General features: G+C 42.5%; 3 protein-coding genes across 4 annotated transcripts; all 3 read right to left on the reverse strand.

Annotated features, from left to right (window-relative positions):
* Positions 1-3626, reverse strand: LOC148088984 (homeobox protein OTX1-like). The gene is made up of 4 exons (XM_087782958.1): positions 3587-3626; positions 1966-2129; positions 864-1015; positions 1-805 (listed from the first exon to the last, which is right to left on the reverse strand). Exons 2-4 carry the CDS (start codon positions 2060-2062, stop codon positions 137-139), a joined length of 918 nt encoding a protein of 305 aa, XP_087639084.1. The 5' UTR covers positions 2063-2129; positions 3587-3626; the 3' UTR covers positions 1-136.
* Positions 3627-16640: 13014 nt separating this feature from the next.
* On the reverse strand, positions 16641-20978 carry LOC148088985 (uncharacterized). The gene is made up of 13 exons (XM_087783105.1): positions 20907-20978; positions 20816-20846; positions 19851-20389; positions 19488-19788; positions 19219-19257; positions 19055-19155; positions 18917-18978; positions 18577-18737; positions 18270-18425; positions 17844-18197; positions 17017-17036; positions 16851-16960; positions 16641-16776 (listed from the first exon to the last, which is right to left on the reverse strand). The coding sequence occupies exons 1-13, from the start codon at positions 20976-20978 to the stop codon at positions 16641-16643; spliced, it is 2082 nt and encodes a 693-aa protein (XP_087639231.1).
* Positions 20979-21272: 294 nt separating this feature from the next.
* On the reverse strand, positions 21273-24717 carry b3gnt2a (UDP-GlcNAc:betaGal beta-1,3-N-acetylglucosaminyltransferase 2a). 2 transcript variants are annotated; one of them, XM_087801927.1, is made up of 2 exons: positions 24601-24717; positions 21273-22928 (listed from the first exon to the last, which is right to left on the reverse strand). In XM_087801927.1, exon 2 carries the CDS (start codon positions 22908-22910, stop codon positions 21741-21743), a length of 1170 nt encoding a protein of 389 aa, XP_087658053.1. In that variant the 5' UTR covers positions 22911-22928; positions 24601-24717; the 3' UTR covers positions 21273-21740. The 2 variants fall into 2 exon arrangements, with proteins under 2 accessions (XP_087658053.1, XP_087658052.1); XM_087801926.1 differs by having other exon boundaries at positions 21273-22963.
* Positions 24718-24745: the final 28 nt, after the last annotated feature.

The following is a 24745-nucleotide window of genomic DNA, read 5'->3' on the forward strand; positions in this document are numbered from 1 at the left end:
GTCAGTGAGTGCCGCCCCGGAATCCCGAGTTTTTGACCTGGAGGTAAAGAACCGTAGCAGCATGAGACATCCCTATGTCAGAGTTCACATAAATCCACAACACTAGGAACATAATCCAAGAGAGAAAGATCCTTCGTCACAGCACTTGAAACCGCCACGCTGCCTGCTCCTTGTAGTCCAGACAGTCGGTGGCGCTGAAGTTCAGTTTCCAGGCCGCTGGCGGCTCCTTGTAGTCCAGACAGTCCGTGGAGCTGAAGGTCAGGCCTGGGGCACCGTATGTCTGGTGGTGGTGCGGCGGGTGTTGGTGGTGGTGGTGGTGGTGTCCTGATGCCTGGCCGAGGTGGTGGGCGTGTCCGGGCATGGAGCCGCCCGTCATGGCGTTCAGCTGGTGGTGGTGGTGCGAGTGCACAGGTGTCAGGTAGGAGCCGCAATCCACACCGCTGTAGTAAGACCCAGACGCCGAGGCAGGATAACCCTGGCTGTAGGCCGCAGGGCTGTAGGCCACGGAGTATGAGCCGGCAGTGGACGATACGGAGCGCTGCATGCAGGAGGCGCTGGTAGGAGCAACAGGGTCGGAAAGTGGTACTGGAGCGGGCGAGATGGGGGCCGGACTCCAGATGGACGACACAGGTGCGGAAGAGGAGGAGCTGACGTGGCCGGAGGTGGTTGCTGGGGGCGTGAACTGCCCGCTACTCTCTGGGCTGCTGCTCTCTCTGGACGGAGACGACTTCTTCTTCACGGGTTTGGACTTCGCTGCGCTGCTGCTCTGCTGCCGACACTTCGCCCTCCGGTTCTTGAACCACACCTGCAGAGGTCAAAGGTCAGGGAACAACTCATGAAACGGTGAGGGTCGGAGATCAGACCTGGACTCGGGACTCGGGCAGGTTGATCTTCAGAGCCACTTCCTCCCTCATGAAGATGTCGGGGTAACGAGTCTTGGAAAACAGAGACTCCAGGATGTCCAGCTGAGTCCGAGTGAACGTTGTCCTCTCTCGCCTCTGCTTTCTCGGGTGAGCTGCAGACACAACCACATCTTCATCAGCACCACTAGTCTTGAAAGCCACCAATTTCCCCCTCTTCCCCGTCAACATCATTCTCATAACCCTCATCCCTCTGCACCTTCATCATCATCATGATCTTCATCATCCTCGTGACCATCATTAGTCTCCTCATCTAACCTTATCATCTGCACCTTCATCATCATCATCATCATCATGATCTTCATCATCCTCGTGACCATCATTACCCTCCTCATCTAACCTTATCATCTGCACCTTCATCAGCATCATCATCTTCATCATCCTCGTGACCATCATTACCCTCATCATCTAACCTTATCATCTGCACCTTAATCATCATCATCATCATGATCTTCAACATCCTCGTGACCATCATTACCCTCCTTATCTAACCTCATCGTCTGCACCTTCATCATCATCATCATCATCATGATCTTCATCACCCTCATGACCAACAGTACCCTCCTCATCTAACCTTATTGTCTGCACCTTCTTCATCATCATCATCATCATCATGATCTTCATCATCCTCGTGACCATCATTACCCTCCTTATCTAACCTCATCGTCTGCACCTTCATCATCATCATCTTTATCATCATGTTCATCATCCTCATGACCAACATTACTCCTCATCTAACCTCATCGTCTGCACCTTCATCATCATCATCATCATCATGATCTTCTTCGTCATCGAATGACAACCATTACCCTCCTTACTTTCATTATCGTCATGAAAAAATAATTATATAAACTGTCCTCACCCTTCATCTAATCCTCATACTTTCATCATAATCATCATCCTTTTTAATTAAACTAATTGTCCATCATCATTATCATCTTCACTGTCATCAAAAACACATCATTATCGTCATTATTATCAAGTCCCTTTCAATCATGACGTCATCATCATCATCGTTAAAAGCTGCTAAACTAAGAAACAGTACCAGGGTATCCCATGGACGGGTGCAACAGGTCCATGGCGGTTCCGCTGAGGCCCAGTCCGTTCATCCCGTACGGGGCCTGTTTGAGGTATGACATCATGCTCGGTGGTCGGTGGAGGACGGGGCTGCGGTCCTGTCCGGTCCGGCAAAGGTTCGGTGCCGCTGATCTGATGGACATGAACACAATTAAACACGAGCTCAATATGATAAAAACAGATTCGAAATAGTCTGTAACTTTCTAATAAACCCTTTTTTTCACAAACACAGAGACTTCTCTGATTGTATTTGATTTGCAACATTGGTTGAAATAAATTCTAATTTTATATATTCGTTCTTGTGTATTTTGGTCCGGTGCGACATCGACGACATTGCTGATGGGAAATTGTTGAACTGGATCAGAACTTTGTTATTAAACAATCCATCGTGACGATTTTGTATTAATACAGGACAACCAAGGAAGGAAAAAAAACACAATTAATAAAAAATGTTACAACGTTTATAATCGACAATATGTAATTTAATAATTTAAATTTCCGTTTTTAAAATCAAAATTGAATGAACTAAATATTTCCATACCGAGACTCACAAAACACGAGCGCATAAACTTTAAGAATTAAGAGAAACGTACACGGATAAACCAGAAGAAATATTTTTACTTTATCTTAATAATAGCTCTTACATTACCATCACTTAAATTACAAACTCTGTGTTAATATTAGCATTTTATCTATTTTTAAGGCAATGTTGCTAAATGTTTATAGTATTTATTTTATCCTGACTGTATCGCAGACGTTTTTCCGAAACGTTAAGTGTAATTGTTTTGACGACAAAGACGAGATCAGAATTGAGACAACGACTTTCTTTCTCATTCACACTTTTCTGTTTCTGCCAGCGGGAATTCAACCTCTGACTTTTCTAACTCGACAAAGGAGATTTAATCTGTTGAAGACGTGACGGGGGATTAAATTAATCTTTCAAACATTCTGAGAACTAATTTAAGCAGATGTTGGTCTTAACGAAGAATACATATAAAAGACGTGATTTCATTTATTTTCTTGAGTTAAACTGAAAGATATAACTCGAGGAATAATTTGAGTCATTTGTTAACCACTTGATTGATTATAATGAAATTATATTCATTACTTTGTGTGTTCGTGCTGTTTTTTGAATTTACAAAATTAAATGTCAATAAATCACTGCGATATTAAACAAATACAGGATTGTTTTAATTTCACTAGACTACAATACTTACTATATAGAGCAATAATTTCAAAACATTGTAAAATTAAAAATATATAATTTCAATGACAGAATCTTTTCGCTTTGGTTTATTAATTTGGGGGATAATAAAATAAAACTAAATGTGTCTTTCGCCCTGAAAAAGAGATTAAATACATGAACTTTACCAGAAATAATATTTAGCGATAGGAACCAAGATTAGTATCGGAAGTTAAATACAGAGTTTGATGTTGGTTATGTGAAGTTAAAAGGGAAGAACAATCCGAGTATTACAAATAAAACACTCCGGATACTTAAATTCCAGACTGAGAACGAAACTACTTTTTCTAAAAGTTTATTTTATCATCAAAATAACAATCTTCGCGATCAATAACTTCCGTCTCACCTCGAATCTTCTTTTTTAAATCCCGTCACAGTTTACAAAGCTCCAGAGAGTCCAACATCCACGCGCTCTGTCAGGTCCTGGACTGGGTCAGGACCGACTCGCTGCCGTAACATCCGGGTTCTGCTCGAGTCTCAGGTGAAGGACACGGATTGACGCCGCCGTCGTCACGAGCCCCTCTAGAGCTGTGACATCATAGGCTCCCCTCGGGCCTATGTGCCAATCACTGCGCCGCGAATGATGAGGCCCCGCCCACATGGCCAGGAGACGCGTCACGTGACCAAGAGAAAAGTTTTTGCGGCCTGTGAGTTGCTGAAGGAAAATCGACTCTAAGAACACTTTGAGCCCGAAATACGTTTCTGTCGATAGTGAAGAAAGTGAACAACTTAAGTTAATACTTTTTTTTAAAATTTTTTTTATAAACAGCTTGTCAGCCTTTTTTTTCTTTCATTTTTGACCTGTTTGTGTCTATGTTGTGTCTTAACAAACGAACGCACGCAAGCACATAACTGAACTAAATGTATTCGCAAATAAAACAGTTTAATTTTGATTAAATATACATAATATTAAAATGTGTGTGTTTCTTTTAGCTTTTAATATATTACTTTAAGTTATTCGTATTTAATCCAGATTAAACTGTTAGACGGTTTTATTGGCGACGTTGTGTGTTATCACGTTCGTTCGTTCATATGGTTCTCTCTCTTATGTGACATTCTATTGCTTGTTTTGTGTTGTATTATTTTATTATTTTATTCTGTACTGAGACCAAAAAAATATATACAACGTTGTATCTGCAACATTGGCAATAAAAGTTTCTAGTTCTGATACAACCAGTAAAATATACGATAGAAAAACAGAAATAAACGCCAAGGCAGTCACTCCGCGGCGTCAAATTATATATATATATATATATATATATATATATATATATATATATATATATATATATATATATATATATATATATATATATGTGTGTGTATGTGTGTGTGTCATTATCCATTATTCGTGGATACATTATTCGTGGATTGGTTAAACTGTTTTATTGGCGAATATATGATTTAGTTCGTGTAATTACGTTCGTCAATTGACGTGAAGTGAATTATCTCAGAATTGCATTTAAATGTCTTGAGAGGTTACGGACCAAAAGTTTATTAAACTTAAAAGTCCTTCTTAATGAACATTAACGACGAACAAACTTTTTGGTGAAATAAAAAAGGATAAATTCTGTTGAATTTGATTGTATATTGTTTTATTACGTTAAATTGTAAATCCGTGTTTGTTTGTTTTTTGCAAGATTTGTTGCACATTTTTTTTAGGATAAATTTAAATTGGTATGAGTGTATGTGCGCGTGCATGCGTGTGTGTCTTCAAAGTATCAAGATATCAAACAGTCATTGTCGTAAGACAGTTTTTCTGGACTTTAATCCTATACTTGCAGGAGTATTTTCTTAATACTAAGCCTGTAAATCCAGGATCAGCCCACCAAGAGAGCTGTGTGTGTGTGTGTGTGTGTGTGTGTGTGTGTGTGTGTGTGTGTGTGTGTGTGTGTGTGTGTGTGTGTGTGTGTGTGTGTGTGTGTGTGTGTGTGTGTGTGTGTGTGTGTGTGTGTGTGTGTGTGTGTGTGTGTGTGTGTGTGTGTGTGTGTGCGAAACTTGGCGTGGTGTCGACACTTATAAAAGCAATTTCCAATTCATGTTGCCGTAAAGGTCTAGAAAGCTTCATCCAGGAGAAAACAGGTGAATAAAAATAAAAATAATGATTTAAATGTGTAAAAATTGCAATTGTTAGCAAATGAAGGGACAAAATAGTTGCAGGAGAAAAACGACTTAAATGTAAAACAGTTTTATTAAATCAATGTAGTGATAATTAAAATATTTTAAAATAAGATAGACAGTAAAAAAGTTAAAAATTAAGTTTACTAGATGAAGTTTGCAGTCTCTCAAACACGTCACCTGGAGAAGAAGAAACACACAATAGTGTCTTCAAAATAAAAAATGAAAATTTTAGGAATAAAACATTTTGACCAAAGCAAAATTAAAAAAACAAAAAAACAATTCCAATTTAATAAACCATATTCTCCTTGAGACTGTCTCTTTCTCTAGACCCCCTCCTCAAGACCAGTTCACGCTGTAGACCACCTTCTCCATTAGACTTCCAACCTGTTCATTACAGATTGTTTGAGTGTCTTATAGTCACATGATGTCCACGTCCAAAGAGACGACTGATAACATCTCCGCCTGTGGCCTTGAACTCTGCAGCGAGTTTATTCTGACTCATCCGACAGTGTGACTGTCAGACCTCAGGAGCAAACAGGATATGAGAAAAGGAGTCTCCAGCTGTCAATCACAGTACAGAGGGCCCGCCCCCCTCGTTACACAAAGTGGAGGAACCAAATACCAGAACAAATGTGTGTTTGTGTGAGTGTGTGTGTGTGCGTGTGTGTGTGTGTGTTCGTGCGTGTTTGTGTGTGTGTTTGTGTATGTGTGTGTCTGAGTTTTGCTATCAGGGTGTGTCTTTAGGTTATGTTAGTGTCGTTCCGAACACGTCCATCTTATGTCTCTCAAAATACCTACACTTTTGTTTGTGTCATATAAAAGCGTTTCTGTTTTACTATTCTTATGTGCCAGGAGGTTTTCCAATGTGTGTCCGTGTGTCCGTGTGTGTGTGTATGTGTATTTTTTAGGAATGGCCTGGTTTCTTTCACTCACGGTCCCTCGACCTGCAGGAATTTAGTCCAGGTTCTGACCTGGTACTGACTGTTACACAGGTCCTGCCCCTGACTCCGGTCCTGGTCCAGTCCAGATCCCGGTTCTGTTCCTGACTTCATGTGAATGTACTGCAGTTTTTGCTGCTGTGGACTCAATCAAATGTGGGACACTGGCTGGGGCCTATTCGTTGTCTCCTACGTGGGACTGGGAGGATCAGACCGGGCAGTGAGTAGCACTCTGGTTTCCTCCCACAGTTCCCAAGCACCCTGATTATTAGACGACACTATCAATTGGTTGCTTGAAGAGTCGCAGGTTTCAAATCTCATACATAGATGGTTGGATGTGCCAAGCCAGCTGCTAACATTATTTGTTCCAAAAATGTGTTCTCTAAAGAAGCGTAATTGTCAAGGCCTTGGTGACCGGCGGACCACCTTCTCCTCTAGACCACCAACACCATCTGTGGACCTCTGGACCACCTCATCATACCACAGCCTTTTACTGTGGACCAACCCTTCTTCTAGTCCAACTCCTGTTGAAGACAACCACCTGTTCTAGACCCTGTCCTTATGTAGACTACCATCTGTTTCTTGAAGACCACTTCCGCTAGACCACCACCTCTCCAGTAGACTACCTCCACCTCTGGACTACCTTCAACTGTTGATCAAAAACTCTCAAGACCAGATGAACTATAATTACAGTCTACATAGATTGTACGGAGAGAGCTGCCTGTACGAAGTGAATCTCCATCATTACATGGAACATGTTTTCAGAACTTCAAAGAAGACGTGATGTGAGTGAACAAGGAATGTTCGAGTGACTTTAATACTTATACGTGTCAAGACTTCTAATCCAGCTTGTTCTGCAAAGAGTTATAATGGCTTGTCGGGCTGCTCCCGGCATTTCTTTCTTGTTTGCTTTAGATCACAAGTCCGTGTTTGACCCCGAAGGTTGACGAGCCTGAAGCAATAATCCCGGTTTTAATAAGTCCGTCTTAAGCTGGGGACGAGAAGAAAGGAGCAAAGGGAGGAGAGATATTAAACCCTGTGATCACAGGCAGCTTTTCTTGTTTGTTATCCCTCCGTTTTACCTTTAATCCAATACTTGCTAATCCAATTTGTCCGGCAGAACTTTGTCTCAGATGGTTATAATATATGTGTCTTTAAAAAGTCTTAACGGTTCTGGCACTTCTGGCCTGAACCTGCTGCAGAAAACGGATCCAGACACTGCTGAAGGAGTAAAATCACAAACACAAAGAGATTGATTTAATTAGTTGGAGTGGGTCGCTGCTCCAGAGTCGCCTTGTGAGCCAGCAGAGAATAGACGGTGGTGAGAGGGGGGGTCGAATGGTGCAGGGAGGGGGATTGAAGGGTAGTGGGGTGAGGGGGGTGGGGGGATCTGGCAGAGCATCTTAAGTCCCCCCAAACTAATCTGGAGTGCAGCGCTGCAGTGAAGGCAGCTGGTGGAAGGACAACGGGAATTCAGATGATCGCGCTGATGAAATTGTGTCGAGTACCGACCAGAACCGACTCGCTCCCTCTGACGGACACAAATTTGACCAAACAGAGAAAAGTGAGATCATGATCCATCATCATTCATGAGCATCATTTTCGAGACAAAGCAGGAAATCCGAGGAAATTTTCTTTTATAATAGGCAAAATGTACTGGATCAAAATAAAGTCCTGGAACAAGAGTTTGATTCATGCTGCACTTTGCGCCCTGACAAGTTCAGAATAAACTCTTTTGATCCAGTTGGTATTTTACCAGCAACTGTAATCACATAGTGACTGCGAGTGGCTTTGGAGAACCGTGATGGACCTTTGGAGGTGTCGTCAGCAGCTTGTAGAAGCAGCTCCTCGGCGGGTTCATGTGACGACCGAGTCCATTATCATCTCATGACAAAAGCCAAAAGGCATCAGCCTATTAAGCGGCGGTCCGATGTGAGCCGCGGCCCAGGAGCCTTTGTTGAGGCGCCGTGCTATTAAAGGGTCGCGGTGGGAACCTGCAGCCGTTCACCTTTCATCAGCCCGCCTGTTGTTGGCAGTCGCGGGGGTCGGCGCACTAGGGCGGACGATAACAGGGCGACTTAAGGTGCGAGTGATCTCATTACCACGAGACCCCGAACGTGAGCCCCCCCGTGTTCCTCCCTCTCCATACATTGATGAGAACTTCCCAAATCTGCAGATTTTCAGAAAAGTTTACTCATCCACGCCCCCTGCTGCTCCCTCCCTCTCATCTTTTCTCCAGGCATGAATGGGCAGCCAGGTTGAAAAGCGGCGAGGCCCCGTCGTCAACAAAAACGCTCAGATTTCTCATTTAGCGGTCTTTATGCAGCGAGCGCTATGAGGTCCTTGAAGGTGTTGAGAACTTAGCCGGAGCGGTGGATCAGACAGCTGATTAGCATTCACTCGGGCCTGGAGTGGTCCTGCTACTCTGCCGGGCCCTGAGGCGGCGGACTCCGCTACGACACACTCTTTGTGTCTTTGTGTTCGGCAAGATTCTTTCAGAGCTACAAGAACTGACTTGAACTTTCTCGCCAACAAGAGGATCATGGGAAAAGACGATATCTGGACTTTGACCAAGAAGAGAAACTCAATAGCAAATGTGGTATCCACCATCTGGAACCAGATCAAGAGCAGACCTATCAACAGTAGAAATAACTGCTGCTATGGCAGTATGGATCATTGATCGTGCCGTTACATGCATCTAAATTTTTGCGAAGAAACTTGACCCATGTCAAAGATTACACCTTTGTAGGCCACTGTACTTTGATACTGGAATATATTAGACTGAAACTCTCCCAAGAACTGTTCTACGATATTCACAACAACATGAGACATGTTCTACAACTTGCACTACAATATGTTCCAACATATGCTCTTTGGCATGTTCTACTATATGCACAACAACATGTTCTGAGACATGTTCTACGACATGCACTGCAATATGTTCCGACATATGTTCTTTGACATGTTCTACTATATGCACAACAACATGTTCTGAGACATGTTCTATCACATGTTCTACTACTTGCACTACAATATGTTCCGACATATGTTCTTTGACATTTTCTACTATATGCACAACAACATGTTCTACAACTTGCACTACAATATGTTCCGACATATGCTCTTTGACATGTTCTACTTTATGCACAACAACATGTTCTATCACATGTTCTACAACTTGCACTACAATATGTTCCAGCATATGTTCTTTGACATGTTCTACTATATGCAAAACAACATGTTCTGAGACATGTTCTATCACATGTTCTACGACTTGCACTACAATATGTTCCGACACATGTTCTTTGACATGTTCTACTATATGCACAACAACATGTTCTGAGACATGTTCTATCACATGTTCTACTACTTGCACTACAATATGTTCCGACACATGTTCTTTGACATTTTCTACTATATGCACAACAACATGTTCTACGATATGCACTAACATATGTTCTGACATGTGTACTGTAACATGTTCTATGATATGACTCCGATGACTTCGTTGAACGAGGCTCGATCAAGGTCGATCCTTGCGGCGACCCGACTCTCTTACACTGCTCTTGGTTCAAGGCGGCGCCTTTGCTTTCATCAACTGACAAACTAAGTGGACCCGACTGAAGTTACATCTCCGAAGTGAATCCAATGCTCGAAAGCTAATTTAACAAGACTTCTGTTCTCGGTCAGATTAAGGAGAGAAACGGCAGAGTGAGTAAATCCAAAACACTCGAGAATCCGTCATTAGCCGCGGCGCTACCTCCTTTCATTACCCAGTTTATCGGAGCACCCAGCCATGAGATGCTGCTAGTTCACGCCCCCTTGAGCACAAAGATGTGTTCTACATTCACACAGTCATTTAACTTCTTTAATTATTCTTTAAATTACACTTGCAAATAAAGACGGCAGCGGTTTCAGGAAAAAAGAGCAGCGTTTTTAATGATTCCTCTTCACATCACGACGGACTAATCTCTCCGAGACAAAATGAAGGCAGAAGATTTTCTGGGCCGCGTAAATGGAGGCGCGGCGGTCGTCGGCGAGGCGGCCATTCTTGACCAGATGTTGCAGAAAACTCCAACAGTCGGGCTGGACGCTGAAAAAGACCCGGGGCGGAGAGGCCGGAATAAATTAATTTATAATTTCTCCGTCTTTGATGGAATTAGCTTGGGCGCCAGTGCTGGGTTTCTTTCTTTGCTTCCCTGACGGTTGAGGCCACCCAGAGGAGACGAGTGATGCGAGAGCGAGCAGTAATCCCTCTGTTTGTCTGGGCCTCGACCTCTGCGCCATTATCCCTGAGGATTTAAGGCAAACTTTTATTTGTTGGTTCTCTGTCCCGGCTCCAGAGCTCAGGACACCCCCTCCCTGGGTCCCATGTCCCAGTGTGAGCGGATTAGAATCCTGCAACAATGCTGGTTGCCGGGCAGTGGTGGACCCGGCTGCTCACCAGCACATGGCCACTAAAGAATGTGACCTACGTGAGGGCGAGGGGGCAGCACCTGCACTCCGAGTCGAGCTGGTCCGGCCACAGAACAGCAGATGTACCACAATCTGGACAAGAACTACGCCCTCCCCCTTGTTCCCTCTCACACGTACACAATCGCTAGACAATGTAGCTGAAGAGCTCGTTTCAAAAAGAGCTAAACAAAAGTCGGACAGTAGGGGGAGCCTGAGAGGCACATGATGGCCGTAACTTTCTTCGGAAGGAAGGAGGAGTGAAGCCATTGTTACTTCATAATGGACTATGCTCTCGTTCGCCGAGATTTCAAACGGAAGAGAACTTAATGTGTGGAAACTCCAAAATAATAACCTAAAACAGTGCCACAGGTTAAGCCCCGCCCACTTCGTTTTTTCTGGTGTTTCAATCTTGTTTACCATAACCACACCCACTCTCCTGTGATTGGTCAAGCATGGAGGTTTGTCATCGTGTGTCAATCCTGGAAATAAACTTGTTGTATAAACAAAGCGTTACCTCTTGTTTTTGTAAAGTTTTTTACAAAGTAGTAAATTCAAAACATGGTCATGATGAGAGACTCACCGCATCTTGAAGAGGAAGACATTTGAAACATGTGAGTCAGGAGAGTTGGGTTTCCACATTACTTTAGTAGTAAAAGGGTTAGATCCAGCAAAAGATGAAAAAGACACAACGTCAAGGGTAAATAAAAGGGTTACATATTCAACGGATTAAATGAAAATGATGTTAAAGGGGGATTTAGTGTCACGAAATATTAATACAAATTCATAATTTCATTAATTTAATTCCTGATGGAGATCTCCAGTGAATTCTATCTAATCTAATCTAATGTAATTGAATGTATTCTAATCTAATCCAATATGATCTAATCTAATCTAGAGTAAGTGATCATCTTGTAGAAGCAATGTAAAAGGGTTCATTTTAAGTATTATCAGGGTTAAAAAAAAAGTGAATATACTTGTGTCAAAAGAATATCAGAACCAGAAAATGCATTTTTAAAAATGTGTCTTGAGCAAGTATTAAGTGGTTTACAATTCTCACACATTTAGGAAAGAGAGGCTGTGAAATCGTTAACAGTATGAAGTTTCAAGAAAGAATAAGGAAGCTCTGTCCCAGTTGTCGCTCCATAATTAGCTTCCTCAATTAGCTGTAGCGAGTTTTGCCCCCCAGGGGGTCGTGTTAGACGAGTCATATTACAGGAGGATCAGCAGGTCGTCTGGTCAACTCCCCAATAAGTGCACATTGTAATCTTCATTGTCTAATTAGTTTTGTCATTGCATGGAAATAAAATCACACTTCTGGATAATATACAGGGTTTTCACCAGGATTTTTTCACGGCGTAGGGGGACCAGCCGTGCGGTGAGTGCCTCAGGGGCGAGTACAGTATTAACACTACACTAGTTCCTGCATTTTGAGAGCCAAATTTTGTGAAATAAAGGCAGAGTATAAAAAAAGTTAGTAGGGGGCCCCTTTGCTGAAAACGGCGCTGGGGAGAACCCTGCTATAAATTAAATAAATAAATAAATTTAATGATTTCTTAAAAAATCCTAAAAGGTTTCCAACAAGAGGCGCTCAAGGGCCATGTCAACACATGGTTAGCATCTGAATGCTAATGACTGTTGACTTCATGAGATCGATGAGTGAAAATGAGGTAACAAACTCACAGAAGGCCATTGATCACTTATCAGTGGCGCTTCATCAATAACATGATCGTCAGTCAGGTCACACACCAGGTGCTGATCAATCGACTAATCGATTAGACTGATCGTAACGAGAAGAAACCCCTTCCTGTTTGAGAGGACACAGAATCCATTTACCATTTATGATTCATGTCACTCTTTGCTATAATAGTCAACCCTTTAAAAAAAATGATCACATTTGAACTCATTTCACTTCATTCAAACATGAAACCCTTTCACCTCAAAACCAACATCTCAAATTGAACTCCTTTTTAATTCTGTCTCCGATCCTCAACCCTGTAATGGATCAGCAGTTCAACCACTTCACCATCTGCTCACATGACAAAGTAATATTCATCCTTTCATGGGAAGTCATCCTTTCACCTGCATCTTGGGGACATGCACTCCTTCATGTCTTCATGGGGATCATTCCACTCATCCTTCATCTGCCTTTTCTTCGGTGTTGCCCTTTCAGACATTGTTGTGCAGTGGGATAAGATGTGAAGATGGTGGGGGGGGTTAAGCTTCAGGATTATTAAGGGGAGAGTGAGGAGGAGGAGAGGAGGAGACATCAGAAACATGATTAGAGATTCTTCTCTGCTATTTCTTCACTACCCTCACTTAACTCTATTTCTTACATGTGTGTCTCCTGTCTCCTTTACTCTCTTTGTTATCTCCTCTAGTTTCTCCTTCACTCTATTTCTCATACCTCCTCTCTTGTCTCCTTTACTCTCTTTCTCACCTCCTCCTCTCTTGTCTCCTTCCCTTTCCTCGTTATCTCCTCCTCACTTGTCTCCTCTCTCTTTCTTACCTCCTCCTCTCTTGTCTTTTTCACTCTCTTTCTTCTTTCTTACCTCCTCCTCTCTTGTCTCTTCACTCTCTTTCTTATCCCATCCTCTCCTATTTCCATTACTTTCTTCTTATATCCTAATTTGTTTCCTTTGCTTTCTTTCTTACCTCCTCCTCTCTTGTCTCTTTCACTCTCTTTCTTATCCCATCCTCTCGTATTTCCATTACTTTCTTACTTATATCCTAATTTGTCTCCTTTACTTTCTTTCTTACCTCCTCCTCTCATGTCTCCTTTCCTTGCCTCCTTATCTCCTCCTCATTTCTCCCCTTCACTATCTTTTTTACCTCCTCCTCTGTCTCTTTCACTCTATTTATTACCTCCTCCTTTCTACGCTACTTTGCTGTTTTTACCTCCTTTTCCTTTCTCTCCTTCAGTCTCCTCTTTACCAATGAACTATTGATTTAACATGGATATATTGAAGCTGATGCAACGACATGAAATAAACCAGAAAACAAGAAACATTCTTGACATTCACAATTTTACATCAAATCCCCCAAATTCAATTAAGATACATATGCATGTAAATAACATGTACCACATATTAAAAAGGACACGTATAAACATGCTAAGGGGCCATTAGATACCGACCAATGACACCTCTCTACCCAATTCACTGTTCGGACTTAAACGTAATTCGCAATTTCGATGTTATTCTTCCTGTGACATCTCAGGCTGAATAGAATGTGATACAGTTAGCATTTTGAGCCACAAGTCAATAATGTTGCCCAAGATCTTTCACAACAGTTGCCACTCACAGTAGCTTGTCAATGACGGTAGCGTCCACCAACAGCTAATTACACTTTTGTGTCTTGTTGAAGTGTTAGCGACTTTGGAGCACAAATGTAATGTAAAATCATACAGACTAAGAGTTGAATCCCTGATGTCCTAAGATTTGCTCCCTGCTGATTACCCAGCATGCCCTGCAGGCATATTTACTATCTTAGCTCATCTGGTCGGAACCTGCTAAGAAACTAATTACCTACATTCTAGTCATTTCCATGTTAATGTTTTGTTTGTTGCTATTGTTGAACACCACAATAGACACTCATGCTAATGAAGGTCCCACTAACTGTTGCCTTTCTCTGCCGCTAGCAGGCTGTGCCACTGCCCCCCAACCATCCCCAGCGGGGGGCTGCAGCTAAAGATAAGACAGTACTAGTTGCCAGAGCCAACTTTTTTGATGATCTGATAAGTGACTCATATATCATCAAGACTATGAGGTTTTTCCCAATGTGGAGCCTTTACTCAAAAAAAACTTAAAAAATTTCAGGTCTATTTCTAAGCTTCCATTCTTGTCCGAGATCCTTGAGAAGGTGGCATCTGAGCAGCCTTAATTGTTCCTGGACCACAACAACATCCATGAGAAGTTTCAGTCTGACTTCTGCAAACATAACTCTACGGAGACAGCCTTACTGAAAGTGTCCAGTGACAATCATGTCGGTTGACTCGGGTAAATACACTGTTCTGGTTCTCTTGGATCTGTCCTCAGCCTTTGACAGATTTGATCACTAGATCTTGCTGAGAAGACTGAGGGGTAAAGTGGGTCTTTCAGGGTCTGTGTTACAGTGGTTCTACTCAGGTATGAATCAGGGATCTGTTGTGTGGAGTCCCTCAAGGTTCTGTTTGGGGTCCTTTCTTATTTTTGCTGTACTTGATTCCCCTCGGTAAAATCATTCAGTGATTTCCTGATGTGTCTTACCACATTTTTGCCGATGACATCCAGCTCTACTGCTATTTTGATCTATGATTGAGTGAAAACACTTTGCAGCTAAATGTAGACAAAACTGAAACTCTGGTTATTGCTCCTGATGATAAAGCTCCAAGGTTGAGTCAGTACTTGGGTGACTTAGGTCATTCTGTCAAACTGAGCCTGAGAAACCTGGGTATATTTGACAAAGACATGTCTCTAGTTCAACACTGCAGAAAACTGACCAGAAACTGTTTCCTTCTAATCTCTCAAATTAGGAAAATGGTGTCACAAAACGATCTGGAGCTTGTAATCCAGGTGTTTGTGTCTTCTCGTTTAGACTATTGTAACCGTTTATTTTCTTGTCTTAACAAGAAGGAGCTGTCTCGCCTGCAGTTGATACAAAACTATGCAGCAAGAATTCTGACCCGCTCTAGTAGATTAACTCACATTTCTCTGATCCTTAAAACTCTTCACTGGCTTCCCGTTTCTTTCAGGATCAACTTTAAAATTCTGGTTCTTACTTTCAGATCTATTCATGGTCAGACCTTCCATCAGTGATCTGATCCAGCCTTACACCTCAGCTCGGGCTCTTTATTTCTACAACAAAAAAAAACACAAATATTGAATAAAATAAAAATAAACTTTTAAATAAAGAAACTCAATTCAAAAACTGGCTTAAAAAAACAACTATATATATAAAAGCACTTAAACTAAATCTTTCTAATGAAACAACAAAAGCGAAAAGCAGACATGTTAATGTACATCAATAAAATTATATATTTGTAAAATAAATAGGATCCGAAATGCAAATATATTGTATTTCTTTCAATCACCTCATTGACAACTACCATTGATCTAACCTTTTTTAAAATGTTAACATTAGAACAAAACATGAAAAATATAATTCTTCAGGTAATTTGTGTTTTTATACATTTTCTGTTTTCAGTAATCTGGATTTAAAATAAAACACAAATAAAAGCATAAACCATGTTCACAACTATATTTTTAATTAAATACAATTATGATAAGCTGTTCGCACCATGGCAACAGAGGGTGACTTCACAGTGGGGTGAACAGGTGAACAGTTGGACACATTCCAAGGTCTCGGTGGACCACTGGTGGTCTGGGCAGGTTAAGAGTCCTGGTGCCCACCTGGAAGGAAAATGAGTGGCTGCAGCCTGTAATCTGAGCGAGTGGTGGAGGATGGTGAGGATGATGATGTCATGGCGAGGACGGACCGACGCGCCGCAGCTGACCTCATCACCGTAGTGTTCATGGATCAGTGGGCCTCTCTTATTGAATTATGGGAAACGAATCTTCAATCCAATCACGGTCTCAAAGTCACACTGGTCATGTGACTATTCAGAGAGACACACGAGCCCAACAAACACAAATGTAAACATCTCTATGTGGATCGTTTTCTCTGGACCAGCTGAGATCTGGGTTCTCATGAGTTTGAGCTTCTGATGGTAATCTGGGTCTCACTTTTGGATTAATGTCTTAATGGCTGCGTTTTTCTGACCGTTGGAATCTTGAGGGGGGTTTTGGTTCTGTACATCTAATCCAAGACTTTCAGGTGAACCCAGGTTCAGGTCCAGTTGTTGAGAGACGGATGAAGAAGGTTAATGAGCAAGTGATAACAGCAGTCATTTTACAACAGGGGGTCAAAGTTCAGACTGGTTCCTCTCCTCATCTCGGGCCCGAGAGAAGGATTGATCTTTGGCTCCTCCGTGAGGCCCCGGGCATCCTTCGAGCTTAAGGGCCGTGCACCTGTGCTGCCGTGGGGCCTGAGAATCACAGATTAAGATAATGTTTCCATAAAAGTCATAAAATATTCTTGAAATATTTCTAGTACACGTACCTGGCTCGTAGACAAAGAGGGATGGTCACAGATTGTGGTCTAGAAAGTCCATGACTGAACCCACCTGAAGACTTCCCCACGTCGGTTTGTGGGGGGCTCACAGACTGGAGCTAACCCAGAAGCAAAAGCAGGTCAGAACATTCCAGGAGGATTATTCTCCAGTTACCTTCCTCGGGTAATCGACATCTGCCCCGTGATGTCAGACTCAATTAGTGAACAATTAGTGAAGGACGACCAACACAAGTAAATACACGACGACAAAGGGAATTATAGGACAGAGAAACAAATGAACATGAAGAGGAAATAAAGAGGAAATCATCCCTGACGGTCATGGTAAAGGATGAAGATGTGCGTCCAACATTCTTAAATGGCTGCGATTGTGTAACACTTCTTTCCTGGAGGACAAACCGCCCTGCTTCACTGGGAGGATGGATCCTCCACAGGCCCACTTCTCATGTTCACAAGCTGACCTTCCCGCTGGACGTGAGGACGACCAGCACTCAGGGTGCCAGCAGGGGGAGTCACACTGCAGGCGGTGGTGGTAACGTGTGGTTAGCACATCTGTATGGTTGAAATAAATACATGTTTAGATGTCAGCTTCCGCTGTGCATGACGTCTTGTCGTTCAGTAAAGTTAATACCTTTATGAAGCTTTAAGAATTTTACTTAAGTCTGCTAATCAAACTCATTTGAAATGGATATGTCTTCCAGCAACAAAGGTTGGCTTCACACCTCATGATTCTTCTACTGCTGACTCAATCATTGCAAGAGTATGTTTGAAGGTCAGATGATTGATAACCAGCAGGGACACCAAAACATTTCTGCCGAGGAAACTAAACATGCAAATGCTTAAACATTACTTTGTGTCGCGATGGGTGAATTATATAATTTGGATTGGAAAGACAATGTACCGGGAAATAAAAGGAATGTTAACAAGATCTGAGACTTTAATTCAACCTTGTCAACATTCAAATCAACAAAAATTAAATCTTGCATCCGTCTTTCCGATCCATGTATCCATCCTTGGGACCTAGCGAGCTGAAGTGCAGGAGTGGCAGATCGGCGGGACGCTGCCGGGGATATCTGCCCGAGGACCGGCCCTCTCGCGGGCCCCGGGCCGGCAGCGGGGGAGGCACCAGGTCAGATGGACCCAAGTAGTCCTCTTGGTATCTCTGGTTGTTGTTTGGGTCTTGTAGAGAGACGCTAGCGCTCTTGACTAGAAAGTTTCCACGGCGATGACGGTGGAATAACAGGCTGCCGAAGACCAGCAGGAGGAGCAGCAACGAGCTGAGTAGGAAGAAGAGCACGTAAACTCCTTTAGTCTCCGCAGATGGTCCCGAGCTGCAACCTGCAGCAGAACAAGTCAGTCATGTGCTTCTGACTACTGAAGACAGTTACATGTCTAAATGACCTTTCGTACCTGAAGTCTTCAAGTCCACACAGATTGTTCCTCCAGAGCCCAGACGGGACTCGTCCTTGAAGCCAGGTCTGCAGGTACACGAGTATGAACCAAAGTGGTTTTCACAGTCTGCGTTCATGTCGCACAGAGCAAGTTGAGTCCCGCACTCGTTAACATCTAAAACAGACAGGGAGGTTGTTACTCCTTTTTCTGACGACATAAAGGGTGGGTGATGCTCTAAACTGCTGTACCATAACCTAGAGAAAAACTGAAATGCACATTCTGGGGTAAAAGTATTGCAAAATTTGCTTGTTTCAACAATGTTTACCTATAACAGACACAGAGATGATGTTGGCCTTTTTCTGAGCTCCGCTGATGTCGGAGGGAACAAGGCTGTGAAGAGCTGAATGAACAGAATTGTGGATCAATGACCCACTGAGCTCTGGACCAATGTTCAGCCATAGGATGTACAAGACTCCTGAATTTAACCTGCACACATAAAAACATCCAACCATTGTGTCAGAGTTGAAAAGTGTCATAGCAACAAATGGGTAAAAGAACTTGTGGGTTAGGTGCAAGATAAATAATGGCCGCGAGGGATTTGAATATTAGGTGAAAAGGGGAATAAATGTAACAGGTGTGCATCGGGTCCTTTGATGTAAACTGACCTCTTAATCCTTTTGGCCACAATGGACTGAAGCATATGTTCAGATTTGAAACACTTGTGGATCTAGATGAACAGAAAGAGTCAACAGGGGTTCAAGACTGCTACAGTTTGTTACAGAAAGCAGTTTTGCCAAACATACTAAAGTCTGGACGGAATAGAGAAGAGACCGGGAAATGGCATCCCAAGACTCCCCCAACTGGGGAGTGAAGTTCACCTCCACTGCCACCTCATACAGATAACCTGTCGAGCAACAATACCAGTTAAATGATCATGACTGCATCACATCTCAGAGTGAATACTTACTTCCAGGAAGATGTGATTCGGAATCATTTTGAAAGGTCACTAAAAGAAAGTACAAAAGGTGTAACTGTGACATGGAAATGCGTTTCTATGGGTTTGATTCTTCCCAACGTGAGGGGACTTCGGACATACCCTCCAATAGGTATGGCTGAACACAGTTAGGGGTTTGTTTACAGGAATTGATTGAGAGCATTAAGAGCACACATTGTACCAAATGTTGGGTTACAGAAGTAAAGGGTCATCCTCGTGGATGTTGAGGTGAATGTACTCACACTTGCTGCTCTGGTGTGACAACCGTTCAACTTTATTTGGCAGTGGAATAGTTGGCTCCGGCTCAGGAGCCAAAGTTGAAGGTCCCATTACCAAAGAAGTCGCATCAGATGCAAGTTTTGAATAGCCCTCGGATTCTTTATCCTCCTCTAGTGTGTTTGAATGCGAGTGACCGATGGGGATAGGGTCATCAGTTAACTGAGCTTGAGTTACTCCTCGGCCAGATCGAAAAGATCCTGCTGTGGAGCCAGGCTCAACAACCTGTTCCGAGCCAGTGTCGCCCTCAGAGTCATCTTTGCCTGCCTGGGTGAAATCACATACACTTAATGACCAGAACTTTGTCAGTAGCAACTCTAGGTTCCCACCTCCAGTTCAGCCCCATCTAGAGAAGGTCTTGCCACCATGGTAACAAGCTCATAGTCATTCTGATCCAGGGTTGGGGACGGGTCTTCTAGCTCATATGCTTCATGAGATTGTAATGCTCCCTCTTCTTCCTGGGGGTTGTATACCGATGGTGGTCCAAACGCCTGGTAGCGACCATTAAAGCCACGATAGTTCTGACTGGGCGACCCACCAATGAGCAAGACAATGTACAGTGTGTTGGAAGAGGATGTATACTTTGCCTCCCGCCAGCACCCCTGCAGAACCTTGTGGGTTCCCGGTTGTCCAGCAGGTTCATCCACATGGATTTGATCCTGCTTGAACTGGCAGACATCATCAGTCGTCAGGTCTTCCAGTTGGAGGTGGATCCGTTTTCCAGGATCCACCCGGATTGTCCAGTTGCACCAGAGTGCCGGGTTGGAGCAGAGGTAGTCCGGGGAAAAAAATTCCCCCTTGTCGCCCTGCAGCAGTTGGTGGCAGCTTGGCAGCGCGAAGAAGGCGTCGGGCTCATCGGCAGGAACATCTGAGAGGGGCATATGTGACAATTATTTAAGATTTGAACTGACAAAGAACAGATGCAGCGATGAGTTCACTCAGTGGAATTGAGTCCAAAAAACGAGCAGAGTTGGACAACAAGGACGGTGCCAGTGGAAAAATGAAAATAAAAAAAGGGTTTTTTTTAAAACCAGATTAAAAATGAAATCAGTCGTACTTTTTATTTGGCTAAAAACCACCTCTATATATACCCTATACCCTGGAGATTAAAAAAAAAATATATATATAAAGAAAAAGTCCTTAAATTCAAGTTTAATCGACAGCAGAAGTATTTTAGAACAGGGTATGTTCCAGAAAGCAACACTGGGGAAACGGCTCTCAACGCAAAACCACGTCAAAACTACTTGCTCTTTTCAGTTACTTTAACGGTGTTTAAACTCGTAAAAGTTCTCACCTGGAGGATCTTTGTCTTCTTCTGTCTTCACCTGCAACAAACACAGTTTCAACGTGAGCTCTGACGTCATACGAGCTCACCTGCTGCTCACCTCGGCGACACTCTGGGTCCAGAACATTAGCAGGTAGAGCAGAAAACGACAGTTAATTCTCTTTGGAGTCATTTTTATTTTGAATTTATTTTTTTTTTTTTTTTTTTTCCCCTGTCGCAGCGAGTGAAACACTTTCAACTTCACTTCAACTGTGAGACGTTTCCTGTCGGCGCAGCTGGAGGTCATCAGCTGATTGAGTGTCTAAGCGAAGCTGGGCCAGCAGATGGCGCTGCTGCACTGGCGCGCACACGTCTGCGTTTCAATCGTTGCTTTTCAGTTAATAAACTTAAGGAAATATTGATAAATGGTTCCAAATGTGTGTGTGGATCAGAAAATAGACAGTTCTAAGGCGCTCTGTGGCTCCGTGAAAGGTTTTATTGGCTTAAGTGTTACATAGGGCCAGCAAAACAAGCCTTGAAAAATAAATAAACAAATAGTCAATGATTAAGTTTAAAATGCACAGTGTATAACTTTAGCAATGCACAATTATACAACTTATAAATAATAAAACAAGAAATATGATATGAGTTATATTAAACAAATGTTTGTTTACTTGAAAATGAGAAGAAAAGGAGGTAAATACATTTATACAAATCTCCCCAACAATACAGAAAAAACTATGAAAGATATTTAAACAAAGAAACAAATACTAAAACAGATGATAAAAAAAATTGGGGGGAAAGTTTGGATCATCTGCATTAAAATAATTTACTTTATTAATTTAGATTACAAATAATTCTGTGGTGCAAACAAAAGTTACTTCAGTGTCGCGGAATTCAGTACAGAAAAAGTAAACAATCACAATAACAACTTGATGTTTGTTATGACGCAGACTCACTGACAGTCTAGTTCTGGGTGCATGATCCAGGGCCAGATCTTCAACATCTCCTCAGGAGTACGACTGTGGACTATCATCAAGCTTCGGTAGATGCAGAGGTTGTCTCTGTGCTTCCTGTCGATATCGAAGGTCTTGAAGCCGTGGTGTTTGACCGGGACTAGGCCCAGTTTCATGAGGCACATCCCTGTGTAGACGTCGTCGATGGGGAATAGAACGACATGCTCCGATGCACTGCGGAGGCGAAGCGCCAAGTCCCCAGAGAACAGGTACCCTCCTCCGCCGGCGTATGGAGGGTACGTCCCACAATAAAAACTTTCAGGGATGAAGTACTTGATCCTTTTGTCTCTCTGTGGCAGGGCGTCACTGATGACGTCACCGATAAAGAGGTCCTTGGCCTTATGTGTTTGGAGGTTCTCCAGGTAATCAAGGATTCGATAAGTATTAACGAAAACGTCGTCGTCTCCCTTGAGGACAAACTTGGCGTCGGGACAACTTTGGCTGAACCATTCAAGGAACAGAACCTCTTTCAGGGTGATGTTGAGGAAGGTTTCCCTGAAGTCCCACTGAAGGACGTCTCCATGGAAGTCTGCCTCGTGGTCTAGCATCCCCTGGAGGTCTGGGAAGTTGTCTTCGGGTAACGTTCTGCCAAGCAGAAACACTATGGTGATAGTACGATTCGCCAGCTCGCCAGCTTGGCCCCAGGTCTCCCTAATGGCCTGGCGGCGGTCGAAGTGTGGAACAAGCGACTTGATGGCCATCAGCAGAAAAGGTCTGTTAGCACAGGTGTGAGATGGGTGGATCAGAACGGGGTAGGTCCGGCAGCGCATGTGAAGGAGAAAGTCCTGAACGGGCCTCGTAAGTGAACTGTAGTCCAGGACCAGAGTGGCTACCCTGTGGTCTGGATCACAGGAGCTGATGGGTCTGGTGTATTTTGAAGGGCCTGGTATGGTGACAGGATTGGAAGTCAGGACAGGCTTGTGGACCAAGTCCAGCAGCTGCTGTTCCCGGTTCCAGAAAGACTTGCTGTAACTATAAGGTCGCCAGAATCTATTTAATGAGGCCCTGGCCTTCCAGGGGTTGAGTTGGTTGAAGAGGGCCAGCAGGATGAAGACACAGAAGTTGAACGTCAAGACCGCACACAGAGCTCTGACCCTCCAACAGGTCATGGTGCCTCTCGGGTGGACCTGCGAACAGCATCTCTGTCACACCAGAATCCAGACTGAGCAAACAGAGGAGACGCAGAAACATTCTCATTAAGATGACACAGAACTTTTAGATTCCAAACTCGGTCTACAGCACTAATCCCCCACCATACCCCCACCTGCTGACAGGAATCACATGTTTCATATTCAGCAGAACACATGACCTTTGTTTGCTGCTACAGACCATTCTGTCTTATAAAGACCAGAACAAGTAAGCAAAACATAAAACCATGCTCAGTCAGGAACTATACCATCTACCTCAAATATTTCTAAATAATATTATACAATTTTAATACTGATGCTGAAAAAGTAATTTTATTTGCAACATAATTTAAAGATGTATTTCCTAACATCCAATGGTTTTGTTGTGGTTGTTTCACTTTAGAGTGGAAGAACTTACATTCTACTCTTCAACACATCCTAAAACATTTTAATAAAAAGTATTACGGATTGGTAAATTAGCTACTACTCACTGGTGACAGTTGCAGAGGAGATCTCTGGAGAAGCTACTGTGTTCAGAGGATGACCCACTGTCATCAGTGAACAGAGAAGCAGATGGAGAAATCTTTGTATCCTTTGTCTTTGTTATTTTTCTTTGATCTATGTTCTTTATCTTTAGACTTAGATTGATGTAATCTTGCACTTTTTTTTATGAATATATCATCTGTGCTGCTGTGTGTTAATTGGAAAAACAATTTCCTGAAGGAAACCTCCAGAGGGATCAATAAAGTTTTTTCCATCCATCTATCTATCTATCCATCTATCTACTAGATAAACTTGCAAGTCAGGCATTCCCTTTAAAATATCCTTCATTTTATTTGTGTTAAAATAAAACGTTTAATCTCTCATATTTTAATGGGTGATAACTTATCACTGATAAGGGGAGTTAACTATCAAAAGGGTAAATATATCTATTATTTAACTTTAATTAAGTTTTTGTATGAGAAAAATATTCAGCAAGTGTTACGGGTTGGTTTGTAAAGTCGGACATAAATGACGATCTTTACGTTAGAAATTGAACTTAATAGTTAACTTGATAAACTTAACAGTTTAGTATCAAGAGCATGATTTTAGTAATTCAATTGATTTTTAATTTAAATTAACATTATTTTAAAGAATGATTTAAAATACTTATATACACATTGAACTATATATAAATCACAACACTTCAAGTGACACGTGTGATCATTTGAATTTGACAGATTTTTACGTCGTTTAAAGCAAATTAATTCATTATTAATTTAAATACATGCCTTTCTCCCGTTGCACCTCTGGAGACAAACATGATCGATGTAGCGATTGTGGCTAAAAACGATACTAATCGTTAGTTGTTTTTTTTTTACTTAATATAGAATAATGATTGTGTTTTTATTCGAAAGTCCACCTCACTATGTTGACTCAAATCTTTCTGAACAGACACACGAGGAAGGATCGTTCCGAAACTCCAGGAAGGACGTGACATCTAGGAATGACGTCACCATGCGAAACACCGAAGCTACTTAAAAAAACACCGAATCAAGCGAAATATTTGAATTAAACTTGTCCATCCATAAAACAAATAAAAGTACGTGCTTTTTTCCCAGGTGAATCCAAAGTGCTTCTCAGATGTAATGACTTAAAAAATAGGAGCCAGAAGAGCAACGTGAATACAAACCTGCCAGTCTCTGTCCTTGGAGACATGGAGACGTCAGTCCGGAGATGTTCGGGACGTTTCTCTGGACTTCTCAGATACCGACACCTGGAGGCTCACCGCGGACAGCCTGGTCACGTGACCAGCGAGGGCGGATCCTGCGCTGGAG

Source organism: Callionymus lyra, chromosome 1, assembly GCF_982586985.1.
Source record: "Callionymus lyra chromosome 1, fCalLyr1.hap1.1, whole genome shotgun sequence".
NCBI classification, from domain to species: Eukaryota; Metazoa; Chordata; class Actinopteri; order Syngnathiformes; family Callionymidae; genus Callionymus; species Callionymus lyra.